This window comes from Salarias fasciatus, chromosome 10 (assembly GCF_902148845.1).
Source record: "Salarias fasciatus chromosome 10, fSalaFa1.1, whole genome shotgun sequence".
Taxonomy (NCBI): Eukaryota; Metazoa; Chordata; class Actinopteri; order Blenniiformes; family Blenniidae; genus Salarias; species Salarias fasciatus.
Window position 1 is genome coordinate 18382397 of NC_043754.1, and position 17086 is coordinate 18399482.

At 44.2% G+C, this 17086-nt stretch overlaps 1 protein-coding gene across 1 annotated transcript; it reads right to left on the reverse strand.

The window, feature by feature from the left end:
- Positions 1-429: 429 nt before the first annotated feature.
- On the reverse strand, positions 430-11555 carry LOC115395422 (rho GTPase-activating protein 42-like). The gene is made up of 24 exons (XM_030100963.1): positions 11160-11555; positions 9689-9784; positions 9539-9600; positions 7462-7533; positions 6305-6406; positions 6105-6215; positions 5542-5646; positions 5072-5201; positions 4883-4983; positions 4648-4757; positions 4481-4559; positions 4366-4405; positions 4221-4283; positions 4057-4131; positions 3876-3960; positions 3742-3800; positions 3551-3656; positions 3306-3465; positions 3082-3232; positions 1677-2357; positions 1439-1598; positions 1248-1319; positions 1056-1135; positions 430-975 (listed from the first exon to the last, which is right to left on the reverse strand). The coding sequence occupies exons 1-24, from the start codon at positions 11311-11313 to the stop codon at positions 887-889; spliced, it is 2943 nt and encodes a 980-aa protein (XP_029956823.1). The 5' UTR covers positions 11314-11555; the 3' UTR covers positions 430-886.
- Between the last annotated feature and the right edge of the window lie 5531 nt (positions 11556-17086).

A 17086-nucleotide genomic window follows, 5' to 3' on the forward strand; every position in this document is an offset into this window, starting at 1 on the left:
CGGGTTTAATCATTAACATGTATTCAATAATCAATTACCTTCACCATAACAGCTGAGGAGCTTAACTTGAACTTCAACCCTCATTTGAGAATCGAATCATGTCTCAACCCCTGAATGAGGAATTTCTCTCATGAACAGATGACCTGTGGGCGCTGCGGCTCGTCCCTAATACTTAAAAATATGTTTAATAAGGTAAATCGTGACTAAAACTTGGCAGCAGGTACAGATATGTGTTTTTCTGCTTTGTCTCTCTGACACACGGGTGCACTCTCATGCCTCCAAGAGAGAGTGAAGCAGTGACGTGCACAAACAGACATTATTCAGTTCTGTTCAGACACAAGCTGTTACTATTCCCCAGGCATATTTAATAAGCTGAGGGAATTATAAATGTGGAACGGAAAAATAAACAGCAACTGGATTTGCACGGTCTCCGGGAAAAAAAATATTTGTCTTTTATTTAGACAGGAGGAAATGTGAGACAAAAAAGGTAATAAGGCAGGATTCAGTCCGTAGTTCATAGTTTTTTTAAGGCACAGAGGTGTGAAGACGTACAGTTAAAATATTAATGACATAAATTACAAGTGATAACAATAATTACTGTTTCTATGTACCTTGTACATAATTTTAAAAATGACAACTGAACACAAACATTGGAGAGTAGCAATTAAAACTGATTGGACACAGTTAGATATTCACGAAAAGCTGATATAGGATGTTAATAAAACATGGATATAAACAGTTCACAATTGATTCACATCCTGCCACAGTAGTCAGCGATATTTGTCACAGTTACAAGTGAAATGTGTTTTTTTTGCACACAGTTCTGACTGCATGCTGAGGTCTACAGCTGGAGCGGAGTCGTCGTGCGGACGACTGTCTCGCTCCGTCAGATGTACGTGATGTAGTTTTCAGGTATGAGGCCTGTTTTGCCGTCATACGTCGCCTGAAGCCACCCTGGTTCCACAGACGGGTACACTGCAGACACAAACAGAACAAGAAATGAATCAATCCTTATTTCTTTAATGAACAAACTTCTTCTTCTGTGGATTTCCTACCATTTGAGAACAGCGCCCCTTGTGGAAAACTTAACTCATGGCTGTGCTCTGCCTCACAGGAATACAGAGCTTTTGCGTCCCTTAGAGGAAAATAAAAGAGACAGTTTTGTCAGTGAAGTGTGAGGGATTCTTCTTTCAATATAACTAATTTAAGAGAAGAGTAAGAAAAAAAAAAAGCCAAAATAAATTTACCTTCCCGTGGAGCATATGTCTAAAGCGGAGGAGAATACTGAACTCTCACGCTGAGGTAGTTTGACCGACAATCTGGAAAACACAGAACAAAACAATCACTTATTTCCTACAATGATTCCAAATTCATGTTTTTATTGTTAAATGAGCCACTGCAGCTCACAGTCCGATCCAGCGTTACGTCGGACACTCACATCGATCCTGGCCTCTGGTACCCGTTGCTGGACGCCGCCGCAGAGAGCTTTGCGTTCAGGTCGGGGCCACAGCGGACGCGTGGGGTTTTGCGAGAGGGCGGCCCGTCGTGAGGATCCAGAGACATGAGGCTCTGCACCGAACCGTGGCAGCTTTTATAATCTGTGACCACGCAGAAAAACGAAACGGTTATTGACTGATGATTCCATCCGTGTGAACGGCTCACGGGCAAATACACACCTTCAGAAATGTGCAGAGAGGTGAGAGAGGAAGATGTGGAAAGCCGGTAAGGAAAAAGTGAGGAGGAGGAGGACGAGGAGGTGGAGGCGGTCCGGTAAGAAGTCCTGAGCGGCTGAGAGGAGGTAGAGTCCGTCACTCCGGTGTCTGCGGCGGAGGTACTGGAGGTATTTCTTTGATCAGTGCTCTTCAGAGAGGAGACAGAGGCCACTCTCTGAACGCTTCCGCCGTCTCTGAAGGAGGAGGCTCGCTCCGCCGGCTCGCTCTGGACGGAGACGGAGGAAATGGACGTCCTTGAAGGAGATCTCGACTCTTTCACAGATGACAGAGAGGCGGCAGAGTTTCCTCTGACCGACTTCTCCACGGCAGACAGCAGCGAGGAGGTGGAGGAGGACACAGAGGAAGTCTGCTGGGCTGGAGTGAGCTCAGCAGAGGTCCAGGAAGAGGAAGCCTTGAGGAGCGGGGAGGGATCGCCGTCTTTCGTCTGTTTCTCGTCTTTCGCGCCCGAGGAGCCGTGCGCCGGGGGAGGAGGGGGGGACTGCGCCGTGGAGGGTGAGCTGAGCTCGGCGGAGGGGGAGGACGGAGACGACGCCTGAGACAACCCGTTCTTTTCAGAGGAGTGTGAGGAGAGAGACTCCCGGCTGCCCATCGGGGTCGTGCTGGGGCTGCTGCTGAATGTGTCGCCTGAAGAGAGAGAGAGAGAGAGAGAGAGAGAGAGAGAGAGAGAGAGAGAGAGAGAGAGTGAGAAAGAGAGAGAGAGAGAGAGAGAGAGAGAGATACAAAGATATGAATGACATCAGAGTGGAGAGAAAACATAAAAAAATGTAGTTTCAGCCCTTAATGAGTCAATGAGAGTTCATAAAAAAGGCCACGGAACACAGAGAATGCTGCTCTCTCTGCCTGTGACCTTAAAAATCCAGAACTTCCTGTCTTCACTTCCTGCAGCATTCCTGCCTAATCAAAGACAAGAGCGTTTTCAAGACGTACGACAAAGAAAAGTGTTTACTTTTAACTCTCTTCTTTGCAACACAAACATCTGTATTCGTGATTTGTTTGGACTTTCATAACAGATTTGTCAGCCTAGCTGTCGTTTTGTTTTGCATTTGAGAAGAATTACTGCTTTATATCATCGCATAACATCTCAAAATCAAGACTGGATACAACAACACGCGTTTACGAACGAGGCTGAACGTGAACCCAACGAGGTTTATGATTTAGAGAACAGCAGCAGTGTTTTGGAGAATAGAAACGGCCGCTGGTAATGAGCTACAAAGGACTACTCTGTGCTTTTTTTAGGAAGACTAAACGCTGTTAAATGTCATTCTGAAACAGCGTGCTGGAGAATAGAGATGTTTCACAGAAACAGACACACAAAGGCCGATGAGGCGGCGGACTGCAGAAAACTCACTGTCGTTGTCTGCCAGGCAGAGGGTCGGAGGGTAGAGTCGGGCCTTTCTCTTCCCAGATGAGAGACAGATGGCCTTGCTCCTCCGCGGACCCGACCGCGAAGAGGGAGCCTGAGGCAGCGGCACCGACAGGTCCGGGGCCTCGCCGAAGATCTGCCGGGAAAGCAACACTGTGAACGCGCGCGCGTGTGTGTGTGTCTCTGTGTTGAATGCGCATAAACAACACCTTGTGGTGGTTTTCGATGATAATCTCCACCACGATGTTCTGGAACTTGATGTTCATCATGGCGGCCACCGTCTCCTCCTGGGACCTCATCAGCGTGGGGCCGAAGATCATCCCCAGGTTGGACACGGTCATCAGGTTCTGCTCGCTGTGAGAGGACACTCTGCGCACACGCAACGCGAGAACTGAACTTTACCGCCACCTATCAGAGGCGAAGGGTTCAAACCACGAAACCATTTCCGACGTACTTGAGCAGGTGGTTGGTGAGGAGGTCCAGCATCGTTCGGTTTTTCTCCGGGAGTTTGTAAACAAGAGCATGGATTGCTCTCACTCTGTACTTCTGATCATCGTACTCTGTTAGAAGAAAAATTCATTAGAATTGAGGATCTGTCGATCCTGAGGCTTTACTGACACGATCATAAACTGAGTAACATCTTACTTGCAGCCTTGATGAATTCTTTATGGAGTCTGTAGGTCAGTACCGGTTCTGCCAAACACCTGCATGAACGGTAGAGTAAAGATGGATGACTGCAGTTAAAAAAAAAAAAAAGAAAAACTGTCCTGAGAACTTACCTGAAATAATCCTTCAGCCCGCTGGTGATGGTCTTGTTGTCCCAGGCGTTTGGGTCCAGCTGCATGTCGGTGGGAGCAGTGGATGCTGCACAGACATTAGATATCAAACATTATATTCGTGGTGATAAACATTAACACACCCAGTTTCACTGTTTCTCATCAGAAGCACGGCATTTCTTACCAAACACGCTGGTCATCAGGCGCTGCACTTTAGAGTTGACCCCTCCTGTCCTGTACAGGCCAAGTGTGGTGATGCCTGAAGGAGGAGTGTGAAAACATTTCACAACTCCGCGGCGAATTACTGAGTTTATCATGTGATGTGATTACGTCAACGGTGATAAATACCTCTGGATTCAATCAGCTCGATGCATTTCTTCACAAAGTTGAAGCCTGCCTCGTTCAGAAATGCTGAGGCAAAAAACATTAAATTCACATCTGAAGTTCTCTAAAATAATACAAGTGTGATTTTCAGCCATAAAAGCGTACTTACTCTCCTCTTTCTTACTGAGCAACGAAGGCAGGGTGTAGATCTGAATAGAGGGATGAAGAGAGGTTAAATGTGTTTGTAAAACTGTAACAGAACTTGGAGATGGGTGGACGCTTACAGGTTCTTTTCCATCCATCGCCTCCATCCACAGGCGTCTGTTGGCCTCAGAGAGCGCTTGCAGGGTGAGGACGCCATGTCTGCAGCGCGGGAAACAACATTCCACCCAACCTCAGTCCGGCAGCCACGTCTAAAAGTCATTCAGCACGCTTCGTCTGTCCCGCTCACCTTTCAACAACCTCGATGTCGAAGCAGAAGCGCTTGTCGATGGAATCGGTCTTCCTCCGGACGCACGAACGCAGTCGGAATATCTCCGGCGTGCCGTTCGCCACGCCGTTCTGACAGCAGAGAGAGAGAGAGAGAGAGAGAGAGAGAGAGAGAGAGAGAGAGAGAGAGAGCTGTGGGTGAAAAGCATCCCGTCCTCCCAGTCTGCAGCGTGTGTTCAGGTACGCCAGCGGCTCACCTGTCGGCTGGCTGGCCGGGCCTCTGTGCCGCTCATGGTGAACATCTTGGAGCTCTTCTCATAAGTACAGTAGTATCTGGTCCACACGCTGCCCAGCGGACCTGGAGGATACATCACACGCACATTTTATTTATTTTCTACACTGCTTGAAAGGAAAAAGAAAAGACAGAGGAGAGGATATGAACCCACGTTTCTCCTGTATGTACAGAAAACCTTCCATAGTGAAGCAGCTGGGAGCTTTGAAATCCTCCTCGGCGGATCGGATCCTCTTCATCAGCCTCTCCACCTCGGCTCGCGTACTTTCAAAGTTGTTGCGGGCCTTGACAACAAATATGAATAGAATAAAACCAGAAGCCTGAATAAAGGTTTTCTCAGCCCTCCGTCGCTCATCTCTGCTGTGTACCAAACTCTTTTTTTTTTGTTTTACTGAAACAAACAAGTAAACCGACCAGCACAGCGTGAACTGTCAGCAAAACAACCCTCATATAACTCGACTCTGCGGTTTGCATGGTTTCAGACTTGCTGATCGTTCATTCTTTATCACCGCTTTACAGCGCCGCTATCAAAAGTACAAACTAGTTACAAAAAAAAAAAAAAAAAAAAAAAAGAAACATCGTGGCGACATTCCGTCTGGAGGTTCACAGAAGACACACACTTACATTTTGCAGGTTGAACTGGAGCTGCTGCTTGTACGGTTCAAACTCGCTGGCCAGCTCGTAGCCCTCGTGGTAAAATGTAAACAAGCCCTGCAGGAAGGCCAGCAACTGCAGGGGAGAGGCGAATCCACGGGGAAACGTCAGCCGTTGTTTTGGCGAGTGAAGAAAGTAATGAGAGGATTACAAAGAATGCATGTCAGTCATCTGCTCCATCTATCAACAACAACAAAAAAAACTTTAAAGGAAAAAAAAAGCCTTCAACTCTTGACTGTTGTTTGGTTTGGTGCGCTTGTTTACTTTACAACAAAGAGTCCCCCCCCCCCCCTCCGTCAGCCGGAAGAAATCTCCATCCAGGAAGCGCAGCGACAGCAACAGGAAGACGGCCTCGCTGATATCTATCATTAAAACCTGTTTATCACTGCCCAACAGAGTGTGTAATGTGTGTTTTTCAGAATGTGGCTTCGTTGTCCTTCTGTCATCATGTGTACACTCATATTTTCCTGTGATGAAACGCTGTTTGAAGTCCCCCCCGTACTTATCACACTGAGTACGTGAGGAGAACTCACCGGCTCCACAAACTCAAACTTCTTCCTTTCCTGCACCTCTTGGATCTTGAAGACGTACTGCAGCGACGCGTCGTAAAAGACCTGCCTGTCTTTGCTCATCTGTGAGTCAGCCTGCAACCACAACACACACACACACACGGCGCTGACAGTTACCCAACATGAGGGAGGCTCCAGGGTTTTGAGGCGGTGAGGGATTATACCTCGTGCAGCTGTGACTCCTTCTTTTTGGAGGACAGGCTGAGGTGTTTCTCCAGGACAGAGTAGTATCGCTCTGTCTCCTTGTCGAACTGCTTCTTCCCCTCCTGAAGTACAAACACACACGTTTAGAAAAACATACAACTACTGTTGTTTTAACACTTTTTTTCTGGAAATTCTTAAATACCACAGGCCGGCTATTCAAGAGGAAGAATTCAGTATGCCAGTAAAATGAAATCACAGCGCTGTCAGCTGATTTCAGCCCATCAGACATAAATCACGCTGACCCGTTTACTGGACCCTGCTGCCTGTGGGGCGGAGGAGAGCAAACGTTCAAGGGAATCTGGGGTCGAATTAGCTGGGGCATACATATTGGACACGAAGAATTTCTATTTTGAGGGAGAAAAAGGTTTAATCTGTTTGTATCAAATATCAGGAAATGAATGATTTGTGAAGAATTTGTGTTTCAAAAAAGTCACAAATGTGAAAAGAAGGTTAAAATCCTGTAAACACTGAGAAGCGCGTTCAGATTTATTCAATCAGAAGTTGGAGAAAATCACAATCCAGACTTTGGGGGGTGAAGAAGCTTGGACCGACGCAGTGGGACTTCTCCGAATCTAAACACAGAGGTTCTGCCAAAATATTCAAGACAACGGCTCTTTTCCGTGACAGCTGCAGCTCCACATGCCCCGCCGCCCTCTCACGCTCGGTAACATCGCCGTGAGGATGTGCCGCTCGCAGACTCCTGCTACATTTTTTTTCGAGGCCCAGACGCTGCTCCCATCAGCGCACTGAACCGGGCCGCGCTTTCACTTCCCCGGGACTGCTTCCATTTTTTTAAACCCCGCTCGACACGTAGCCTTTCTATCTATATCCTCATTTCAGTCTGGAAGAAAGACAACTCAGATACACAGCTGCTGAAACCAGACACCAGACTCCTTTTGTGTTTATACTGCCTCTCCGAGTTCAAATATTCCTCTGTCTGTGACGTGCAATCCATCCCCCCCCCTCCCCAGCGTCCGTTCCCATGACCTGTGTGACTGACGCTGGACTGAGATCCACGCTTCGTCCGAGCAAATTGGAATCACGGCGGGATCTGTCCCATCACTGCGCCCAACGTCAGCGTGACTGCAGGTCGCGAACACCTGCCGACGTTACGTACCTTCACGGCGCCAATCTGCTCCTTTCGAAACCTCTCAAGTGGTGAGATCAAAACATCGTCGGCATTCTGGATCTGCGAGAGGAAGAGAGGAGACACACGAGAGGCCGTATTGACGTCAGCGTTTCATTCGAGACTGACTCAGTGGTCACTGTTATCTCGTGACTCAAATTTTTTTAAAAAAAGCAAAGACGCAGTTTTATCTGCGTCGCTTTAATACATCCGTTGTTTAAAAGGAGGCGCATGAGCCGTTATCTCTGCGGAGTAACGTCCTCCAGGCCGCTTCTTTTCAGCCTCGCTGAGAGCGCGCCGAGGGCTTGTTATTGGACACCAGCTTCCCCATACTTCCAGCTGCTTTCACATCTGGAGCACGGCGCGCTTGTGGCAGTTGTGACAAATCGAGGAGATTTTTGTGCAGAATGATAGATTGAAAAATAATATTTATTTTACAGCCGTGGTGAGTCATGTCATGTTTATGTCGTTAAAATAATCCAACTCGAGGCCACGGGAGTGGCGTTCAGCAGCCAGACCTCATCAACAGCTAAGTCTGTATTTTATTGTGATCTAAGCAAACACACACTTATGATACAGTTTTTTTTCCCCTTGTCTGATTAAAAAAATAAAAATGGACAAAATCCATCTGGCCACGTCTTGAACAACTCAACCTAATTTCTGGTCGATATCGTGTGAAAGAAAAGCAAAAAAAAAAATGAAGCAATCCTTGTTTTGGTGTTTATTTAACCTCGGGAGTGGCGTTCAGCAGCCAGACCTCATCAACAGCTAAGTCTGTATTTTATTGTGATCTAAGCAAACACACACTTATGATACAGTTTTTTTTCCCCTTGTCTGATTAAAAAAATAAAAATGGACAAAATCCATCTGGCCACGTCTTGAACAACTCAACCTAATTTCTGGTCGATATCGTGTGAAAGAAAAGCAAAAAAAAAAATGAAGCAATCCTTGTTTTGGTGTTTATTTAACCTCAGAAAAAAAATCCCACTTTGTTTTGTCTTGTTGATTTAAGCAGCAGAGACAAACAGCCTCACTTTCACTTCAGGTTAGTGCTGCTTCAGGAGCCACAGAGAGACGTGCTTTCTTTGGAAGTTCTTTTTTTTTTTTTTTTCTTTAACCTCTCTCCACAATGCGCAGGAGCAGGTAGTGAGAGCGAAAAGACTGAAGCTCATTGTCGAACTAAACAATGGCCCATTGAGGCTGGACAGGTCAGTCTGGAGAGGAACCAGCTCACCGGAATTTACATTTAACTTAATAATAAAGACTTTATTATTACTGTTATAGCTCAGATGTAGCGGTGCCACAGTGAAAGCAAACAATCAACACACACACACACACACACACACACACGCACACACACACACGCAGGAGCCTTTTATGGATTTTCCCAGGCAGTCAGGCCTGCTCTCAGTCTCACGGGGGAATTGGCAGAATAGGTTCCACATGGTTTCTCTGTAACCAGACCACGCACACGACCACAAAGGCACTCACTCACACACACACACACACACACACACACACACACACACACACACACACACACACACACACACACACACACACACACACACACAGGGCTATACATGAGGTATGATATGCTGCACATGCGCAGAGGTTTGCCTTTCCAAAGGCCGTGCCAGACTCCACTTAGGACCACACAAAGGCCTCCAGTCGACGGTCTCGGGGCGCGAAGCCTTTCCTAAATTGCACCACAACCTAAATGTCACAACATGACGACGCTCCCAGCGCGGCCTCGCCGGGAGTGCGTGAATCAAACCGTGCAAATTTCAGAAAGTCACTTTTTTGTGCAAAACATAAATATCAGGCAATGTTTTAGAAGGTGCATTATTTGTAGACGGATCCATCTAAGTTGATTGTTGGTGCAAGTCTGGCTGCAGTTTGGTGTGAAGCAGGAGGCGCAGAATGAGTTTTTAGGTTCCGACTCCCCGTATCGGCCTGAGAAATCAAGCTATGTCATTGAAGTTGGGGACTCGACCATTTATGGGTAAAATCTGCTTCTTGGTCTGACTGTACACACTTTTGTTCAAAGAAAAACACATTTTCTTACCAGTCGTTTTCTTTCCTCTTCCATGGTGCTTAAAAGCTGAGAGAACTCCTTCAAAGACTGAGCTGCAGAGGAAAAGCAGTATTTCTTGACTCATTTTATGCAGCAAAATGGTTTCATAGTCATTGAAAAGTTGAAATATTTCGGCCTCACCTATATTGATTTCGTCGTCAGTCTCAGCGTCTCCGATACATTCAAACTGGAACTCTTGCAGCGACTGAGAGAACCGCTGCACAGCAAGAGACAGACCTGAAGGAAAGAATCAGGAGTTCATTCACCAACAAAATCAGCTCATTTCTTTGGCATCTCTTATTTATAGCCCATTTAATTTCAAAATTTCCACATGTTGGCATCACTGTTTCATTAGAGTGAAATACTGCCATCCTGCCCAGACATAACATCATCTGTTCCCCTTCTGTAAAAATCCTTTTAAAGTATTTTCCTTTGTCAGACGCTTGTCTTTCACTCACTGCAGAACCTTGAAGTGTCTCGGAGTGATATAAACAAATTGCCACACCCTGCAAGAAACTCTGATCCAGTAAAACTGTGTTTACGTGCCCAAACACCTTCAGCGCTTCAAGTTTAACGCCATCATTCATTCTCTCAGGGGGCTGAAACCAAGTCTCAGTACTGAGCTGTGCACTGCCCTCAGCCCTGGGGTCAGTTCAGCCGCCCCGCGGTGTTTGGACTCAGAACTGTGTTTAATTATTTTGCACGCTGAACTCTGCATGTGGACTGTATATTACTGAAGCAATGTGAAAAAAAGGGTTTCAACCTGACTCTTCCTAAACAGCCGGGTGGATGTGTGCATCAGTCAGAGGTTCATATTGCAGGTGAGTTACAGAAACTGCACACACACTGGTGACATTGTTTCAGATGGCTGTTTACCCTCTCTCTCTCTCTCTGTTCCTCCATCAGTCCATATTCCAGACATGGAGAGGAAATCTGAGTTTTTACATAAGTCATAATGATTTACAGGTAATCCTGATTGACATTTCCTACCACATCATTGAATGGAATTAAGACAATTGTTTTCAATACTACTACTAATTATGATAATTTATGGTTATATTCCTGGTGGATACCTGAAACCAGCACAAACAGGTTGACGCTCTGGAGCCTGGAGGCTGAGGAGGGCAGAACTGGAATTTAGGGCCCCAAGTTTTACAGCAATGTTGATAGAACGACTGAGATTTCACCAAAAAGAAGATGAAGAAAACAACCAAATTATGATTTTAACTCACGATGTGGTGCAATCACATAAGCGACAGCTGGTAACAAAAGCAAAACATATCACCATTGGAAAAACTTTTATTAAATTGCTGTTTTTAAAAATAAAACAAGGGAGATGAAGCTGCAGGAGCAGGGATCCGCGCTGTAAATGTAAATGTGTGCAGCACATACCAGCGCTGCAGTCTGTTACACTGTAATTACACTGTAATTACCTTCCTCTCTGCTGCCGAGCAGCAACCAGAGGTGTGCACGATCTGATGGAGAGCTGGCCTTTGGCTGCTTCTTATCAGGACACACAGACTGTGCAGCTGCTTGGAGGAACCCAAACACAGCCCAACACACACACACACACATATACACACACAGGGAGAAAACAATCCGGTCCACTCACTCCTGAGCGCAGATATGAGCATGTTTCCATCCTTGATGAGGTCCTTGATGAACCTGTTGGTGCGCTCCAGCTCCACTTCATGGCACTGCAGCCTCTCTCGGAACTCCGGGCTGTCCAGGAAAGAGTCGCTGAACTCCAGCGTCGGCAGACCCATGGAGGAATCACCGCTCCGCTACTCGAGGAGAGAACCGCGACGAAAACCCCCGCTCCGCTCCGCTCCGGCCGATCCACACAGTCCGGCGGCGACTCGAGGCTCTCCCAGATCTATTAACACACTTTGTTTCCTTTCCTCCCAGCTCCGTTCTTTCATGCCTTGCTTAACTTTTTTTTTTCTTTCACCGCAGAACTTCCGGACGCTGGAACTCAGACAGCGACCAGCCGCCAGCGGGCAGGATTCCATCTGCCCGTCTGTACCGGACACTACGGTAAAACAACCGGAAGCAGCCTGTTTTCACTGGGCGTTTCAAAATAAGAGAGGCAGGTTCTGAGGACGAGTGAGCGTCAGTGCCACTATCCAAGATGTAACATCCAAAGTCAAGCACTTTTAGGGAGACATCATGGAAAAAGATTGGACTCCCCTCATTTAATAGACCACATCTGACAGAAAATCTGAAGAATAATGTGTATGGCAGTGTAATCCTGTGGGAGCGATGTTGAATGTTTTTTACATTTCTCAGAAGGTGAGTCGCTCAGACCACAGAAATCTCATGCAGCTGTTTGTAGACAGCAATTCACAGTCAAGTGCAAAGTCTAGTGAAATGTTGATGCAGTCTGTGAAATGTTTCAGATCAACTGAAAACATCACTGACTTGGAAGCTCAATGGTGACACCTGCTGGACGGCTTGTGGTTTTGCAGCTGTAATTTCAACCTTGGTTCATTTCACAGACCGTAATTTCATTGAATACTTCTTTTTATTTGTTCTAGAGATCCGATCACAGATAAATCTAAGTAGTATTGTTAGTTAACCTAAAGTTATCTGTGTTTAGATAAGCACTAATCAGCTCCACCTCAGAGCAGCGCAGCAACATGAGAGTTAAACCCTCCATTCTGTCTCATCTGTCAGCTTTGACCTTGCTGGCTGTGGTTGTGATGTGTGGAAACAGTGGGATACCTCCACGGTCAGTGTTGGAGGCCATGACAGCAGCGCTCAATCCTGTCTTTGTCTCTTTTCACATTCTGCTTGTTTTTGCAGCACCACTCTGTAGCAACAGCAGTAAAGAATCGGAGAACGTCTCTAGCACGTTCTTTAAACTTTTACAGAATTTCTGCAATGTGTGAAATGAAATGTAAAGCTTTATTTTCTCCTCTTGTCCTACCTTACACATTGCAATCTGTCTCCTGTACACCAACCTTGCATTTATCCTACTTTAAATGCATCGTGCATCCTTCGGTACTGCAATGTGAATATTAAGACATTAAGTCTGGAAACTGCTTGAATTTACAATTTCAAAAGATTTCACCTGTTTTTTTTCTCCATCTTGCAAGAATATGCTTGAAGGAAAATAAACCGCAAATAAACACTTTTATCTTCCGCCCCGTGACATGCACAAGGTCACCACATTTTCTCCAGAATAAACTGAAAACCACCAAGTACAGATAAGCTCAAAATACTTCAGTATTCATCTAGTAATTACCTTTATACCTTCTTCTTCTTTAGCCTTTTCAAACTTCACAAATTATAATATAAAACATACTTCCCAGGATGTGTCATGCTTTTAAGTAAACACACACACACACACACACACACACACACACACACACACACACACACACACACACACACACACACACACACACACACACACACACACACACACACACGCGCTCTCTTCTGTTTTCCTGCTTGTAATCAGCGCCTGCAGTGCAGCTGGTGGCCAGCAGGGGGCAGCAGTTCACTGCCGTAGAAAGGACACAAAGCAGCCACAGCATGAGGTCACTGAAGACGTTTCACGCAACACGACACTCACGTGACGGAGAGGTGGCCTGATGTCCGTCCATCCACACAGATGTGTTCAAATGACGTTAAAAGATTCCGCTCGCATGTTTCAGTCTTTCACAGTAATAAATCCTACGTGACACAACAATGCTTCATTCATTAAATTAGACAATGTCATTTTTTATTAAAAGTAATTGTTGATATAATGTTGATATAATGATATAATTTGTGTAATGTTCAAAGTTTTCATTTAAATTCATATTCATTTGATCCCATTGAGAAAACTAAATAAAAACATTTATCCAGTGTATTTTTTTAATTCATTATATTTGCATGCATTTTTAAAAATACTTATAAATAAATAAATAAATAAATAAATAAATAAATAAATAAATAAATAAATAAACAAACAAAATGTCCTAACTCAATTTATTAGATTCATGTTCCTAAATTAATCACATTTAACTAAATTTTTTTGACAACTGATTAAAAAAAAAACAAAAAAACAAAACAAACAAACAAAAAAAAACAATTCCAAATAATTCAAGCAGTATCGTTGCCTGAATGTAAAAATTCTGTCTGGGGTTTCTCCTCAGTAGCTGACTGCCACTCAGATGTGGAGAGCCTGGGCCTGTGACTTCAGCAGGTTATAAAACTGTGCCAGTGTTGAAGTGAGGGCGTGGTGGTTTCACTTCTCTGGACTCCTCAGAGCTACAAGGGACACACACTTTTTTGTTGTTTGGCATTTTGGCCAAGTGAGACCTTTTTACTGTCAGAGGCAGTCAGCCTCTGAAAAATCAAACATTTCCTTCGGCTTCTGTGGATATTTGAACCACTGAGTCATCCGACAGCAGGTTCTTTCACTTTTTGATGCCGTTTGTTTGTTCCAGTCACTTCTTTCACATCTCACTCTCATGTATAGGTTTGTACTTTAATGTCAGAGTAAAAAAAAAAAAGAGATTTGCACAAAATGCTGCATATTTATACAACACAAACAGGCTTCATGTGACTTGAAGTTGTGACCAAGGGAGTAAGGAGGGAGGAGCTTTATGAACCGACCAGGCCAGAGAATATATTCATACTAATTGGCACACTATGAGGCAAGACTGCAAAGCACTTCACCACGAGGTCATGTTGGTGGACTTCTTAATAATTAAAAAACAAACAAAAAAAACCAATCATGTCAATAAGAATGACAAATGCACTCTAAGCAGGGCAAAAGACGTCAATGTCATTTTAAAGAGTGCTGCATAAACACATGACAGCACTGAACCCGCTCACGACTTCTCAGCCTTTCAAAACCAGAGCAAACAAACCCGCTCAGTCTCCGCCTTGTTCTTTCTTTTCATCTCCTATGCATTCTGTTTACAATAAGCAGTTAACTACTTCCTGTTTTCACTTGACATAAGACCTGACTCACGTTCCTCTCAAACAAGGCCAGCTCGATCAGTTTTTTTTCCATTTTTGGCTTTGAGCCGTGAGAGTAACGGTTGACTCAGGAAACAAGTGAGAAGAATGTTGGTCAGCAGCTCGGCTGAGTGAAACGCAGAAGGCTTCACCGCAGCGTACGTTCACACTGCAAAAGATCAAAAGGCACATGAGAGACCCAGGTCGCAGGCTGCTACTGTGTACCAAAGCTGGATTGCAACCATGCATGCAAAAGCAGAGAGAGTAATATGATCTCTGGTTTGCTGCAGCTGAAGCAAGGAAGCAGATAAAAACAGAAAACCACTATTCTATTTTTTCATTCTGTGGTCTTCATACTGCTGTACAGCAATGAGCATAAATGCACAGTATATGGCGTAAATAACACTTTTAACAGAGAGGTCAGTAAAAATCATGACCCAAAGAGCTGCTTTTGACTATTTTTCGCAAAATAAAAACTGTCTGGAACTACAAAATGAGATTACCTTGAAGAGAACGGTTTAAACTCTATACTACATAAAGCTGCAACTACAGGCCAGAAATGTAGTTTATGTTTCATTTATGAATTTCAACAGAGGTCTAGAGACTTTTGGAAAAGCTTTTCAAAGCTTTAGCTGTTTTTCACCAATTTTGTGCTTGAGAAAAACATTTTTTGCAGTTTTGCTTCTTTTTTTAAAAAATAATCTTACCAGTTTCACATATTTGTTGTGATTGTTTTAAAGCCTTTTTAACTTGTCCAGCTCTTTTTGTAGCATTACCGTTTCAGGTGTTTTTAGCATTTCCAGCTATTTTCCTTTTTTTCTATTAAAAAACACAATTTTTTGCTCTTTTATCTCTTTAAACTTTATGTGTGAGGTTTTTGTGTGGAGCTACAAGATAAGGGTCTCTTCAAAAGATGGATATTCAGCCAACTAACTTTAAGCAAATTAAAAGAACATACACCATTTAGTGAAAGCTCCAGGGAGCTCCAGGAAGCCACTACAGAGGTGCTGAAGAACCACATGTGGGTCCAGAGCCGCCGGTTGCTGACTCTCTGCTTTCTCACAATTTGTCATTACGTTAGTTTTTTTCAAATGAGGTTTCTTTATGTTCCCACACATAAACACAGCATCGATTTAACAACTTCACGATGACCCTTTGATACAACAGACAACACAACAGCTTTAGCCACAGCTACTTTGGTTTTAATTCTTGTTGGTTTTAAACAATTTGACAAAATTCTGTGTATATAACGTCATATGATGGAAGTCTATGAATCAATAACAGCGTCACTGATTTTGGTCCTTTATGGGATTAAGTATGTAAGGTTTCAAGGAAGGTGCTCTTTGTGATTTTTATACTTTAAGAGGCCATCATCGAGGGATCCTGTTTTGGGTTTATAATCCCAACAGGAGGTTTTCTGATCAGCTTCAGCTTTGTTCTATAACGCAGAAAAATGCCCCAAACCTCCAAGAAAGCTCCTGTGAATGTAGGTGAACAAGTCCCAACAGTGATGATCTCCTCCTCACAGGCCTCTGGTGCTGGTAACACTGGGTGCATCGAGGGAGTGATGGCGTTTTACGGCAGTTGAGGCATTTCACAGCCATTTTAGTCAGATACAGTTAACCTCTGCCTGAGGTACAAAGTTTTGGATCTTCGCACTCAAAGATTCAACACACACCCTGGAAAAATTATAACAAATAGCATAGAATGCCAGTGGAGTAACCTTCAGCCAACTGTGGACACTGTATTGTTTCTGCAATGTTGTTTCGGAAAAGTGTCAGATGTTCAGACGACAACGTTTTGTCAGAAATCCTCCAGTTTCCTGGCCTGGGCAGAGCTGCCAATGTGTTTTTGTAATACAACCAAGCAGGCATGCAAAAACAAAACAAAACACACACAAAAAAAAAAAACAAATAATAAAAAAAACAACAACAAAAAACCCAAACAAAACAAAACAGCAGTTGTACACACCTTTAAGAATTGCATTCTGCCGATCCAGATAATGTAGAAAATGTACAATTCGGTGGATTAAAAAACTGTTACATTGAAAAGAAAGCATCACAAACTGAAATCACCCGTTACTGCTGTTTAGGTTTGAAGGCTCTGCAGGCCGTTCTCAAAAACCGCCTGTCCTCAGAGAACTGAAACACTGTTATCCTGTAAACGAATGGCAACTGAAGTTTACTGCGTCCACTTGAAAACTTATAATACTATAAACGGGCCTCAATAAATAAAGGCTGGTCACCTGCAAAAGTAGGTTTCAATAGGGTGCCGTCTTTTATTTTCAGCCTTTCAGCCTCCTCCATCTGAACACAGGCTTGTTTCAGCTTTTCTTTTGGCAATATCAGTAAAAAAAACAAAAAACAACAACAAATCTTTCTCGAAACATACAACTTGAATCATGTCTGTCCTGATTTTTATATGTTCTACAAAGATACAGCTGGAACAACACCTCGTGTACTGACAGGAATATCAAAGCTAAATAATACAAACTTTCTCTGAAAAAACTGACCTGACTCCGAGTTTACTTACGACTCCCACACGCCTCCTTTCAGCCCACTTGGCATTACTGAGACATCAAAA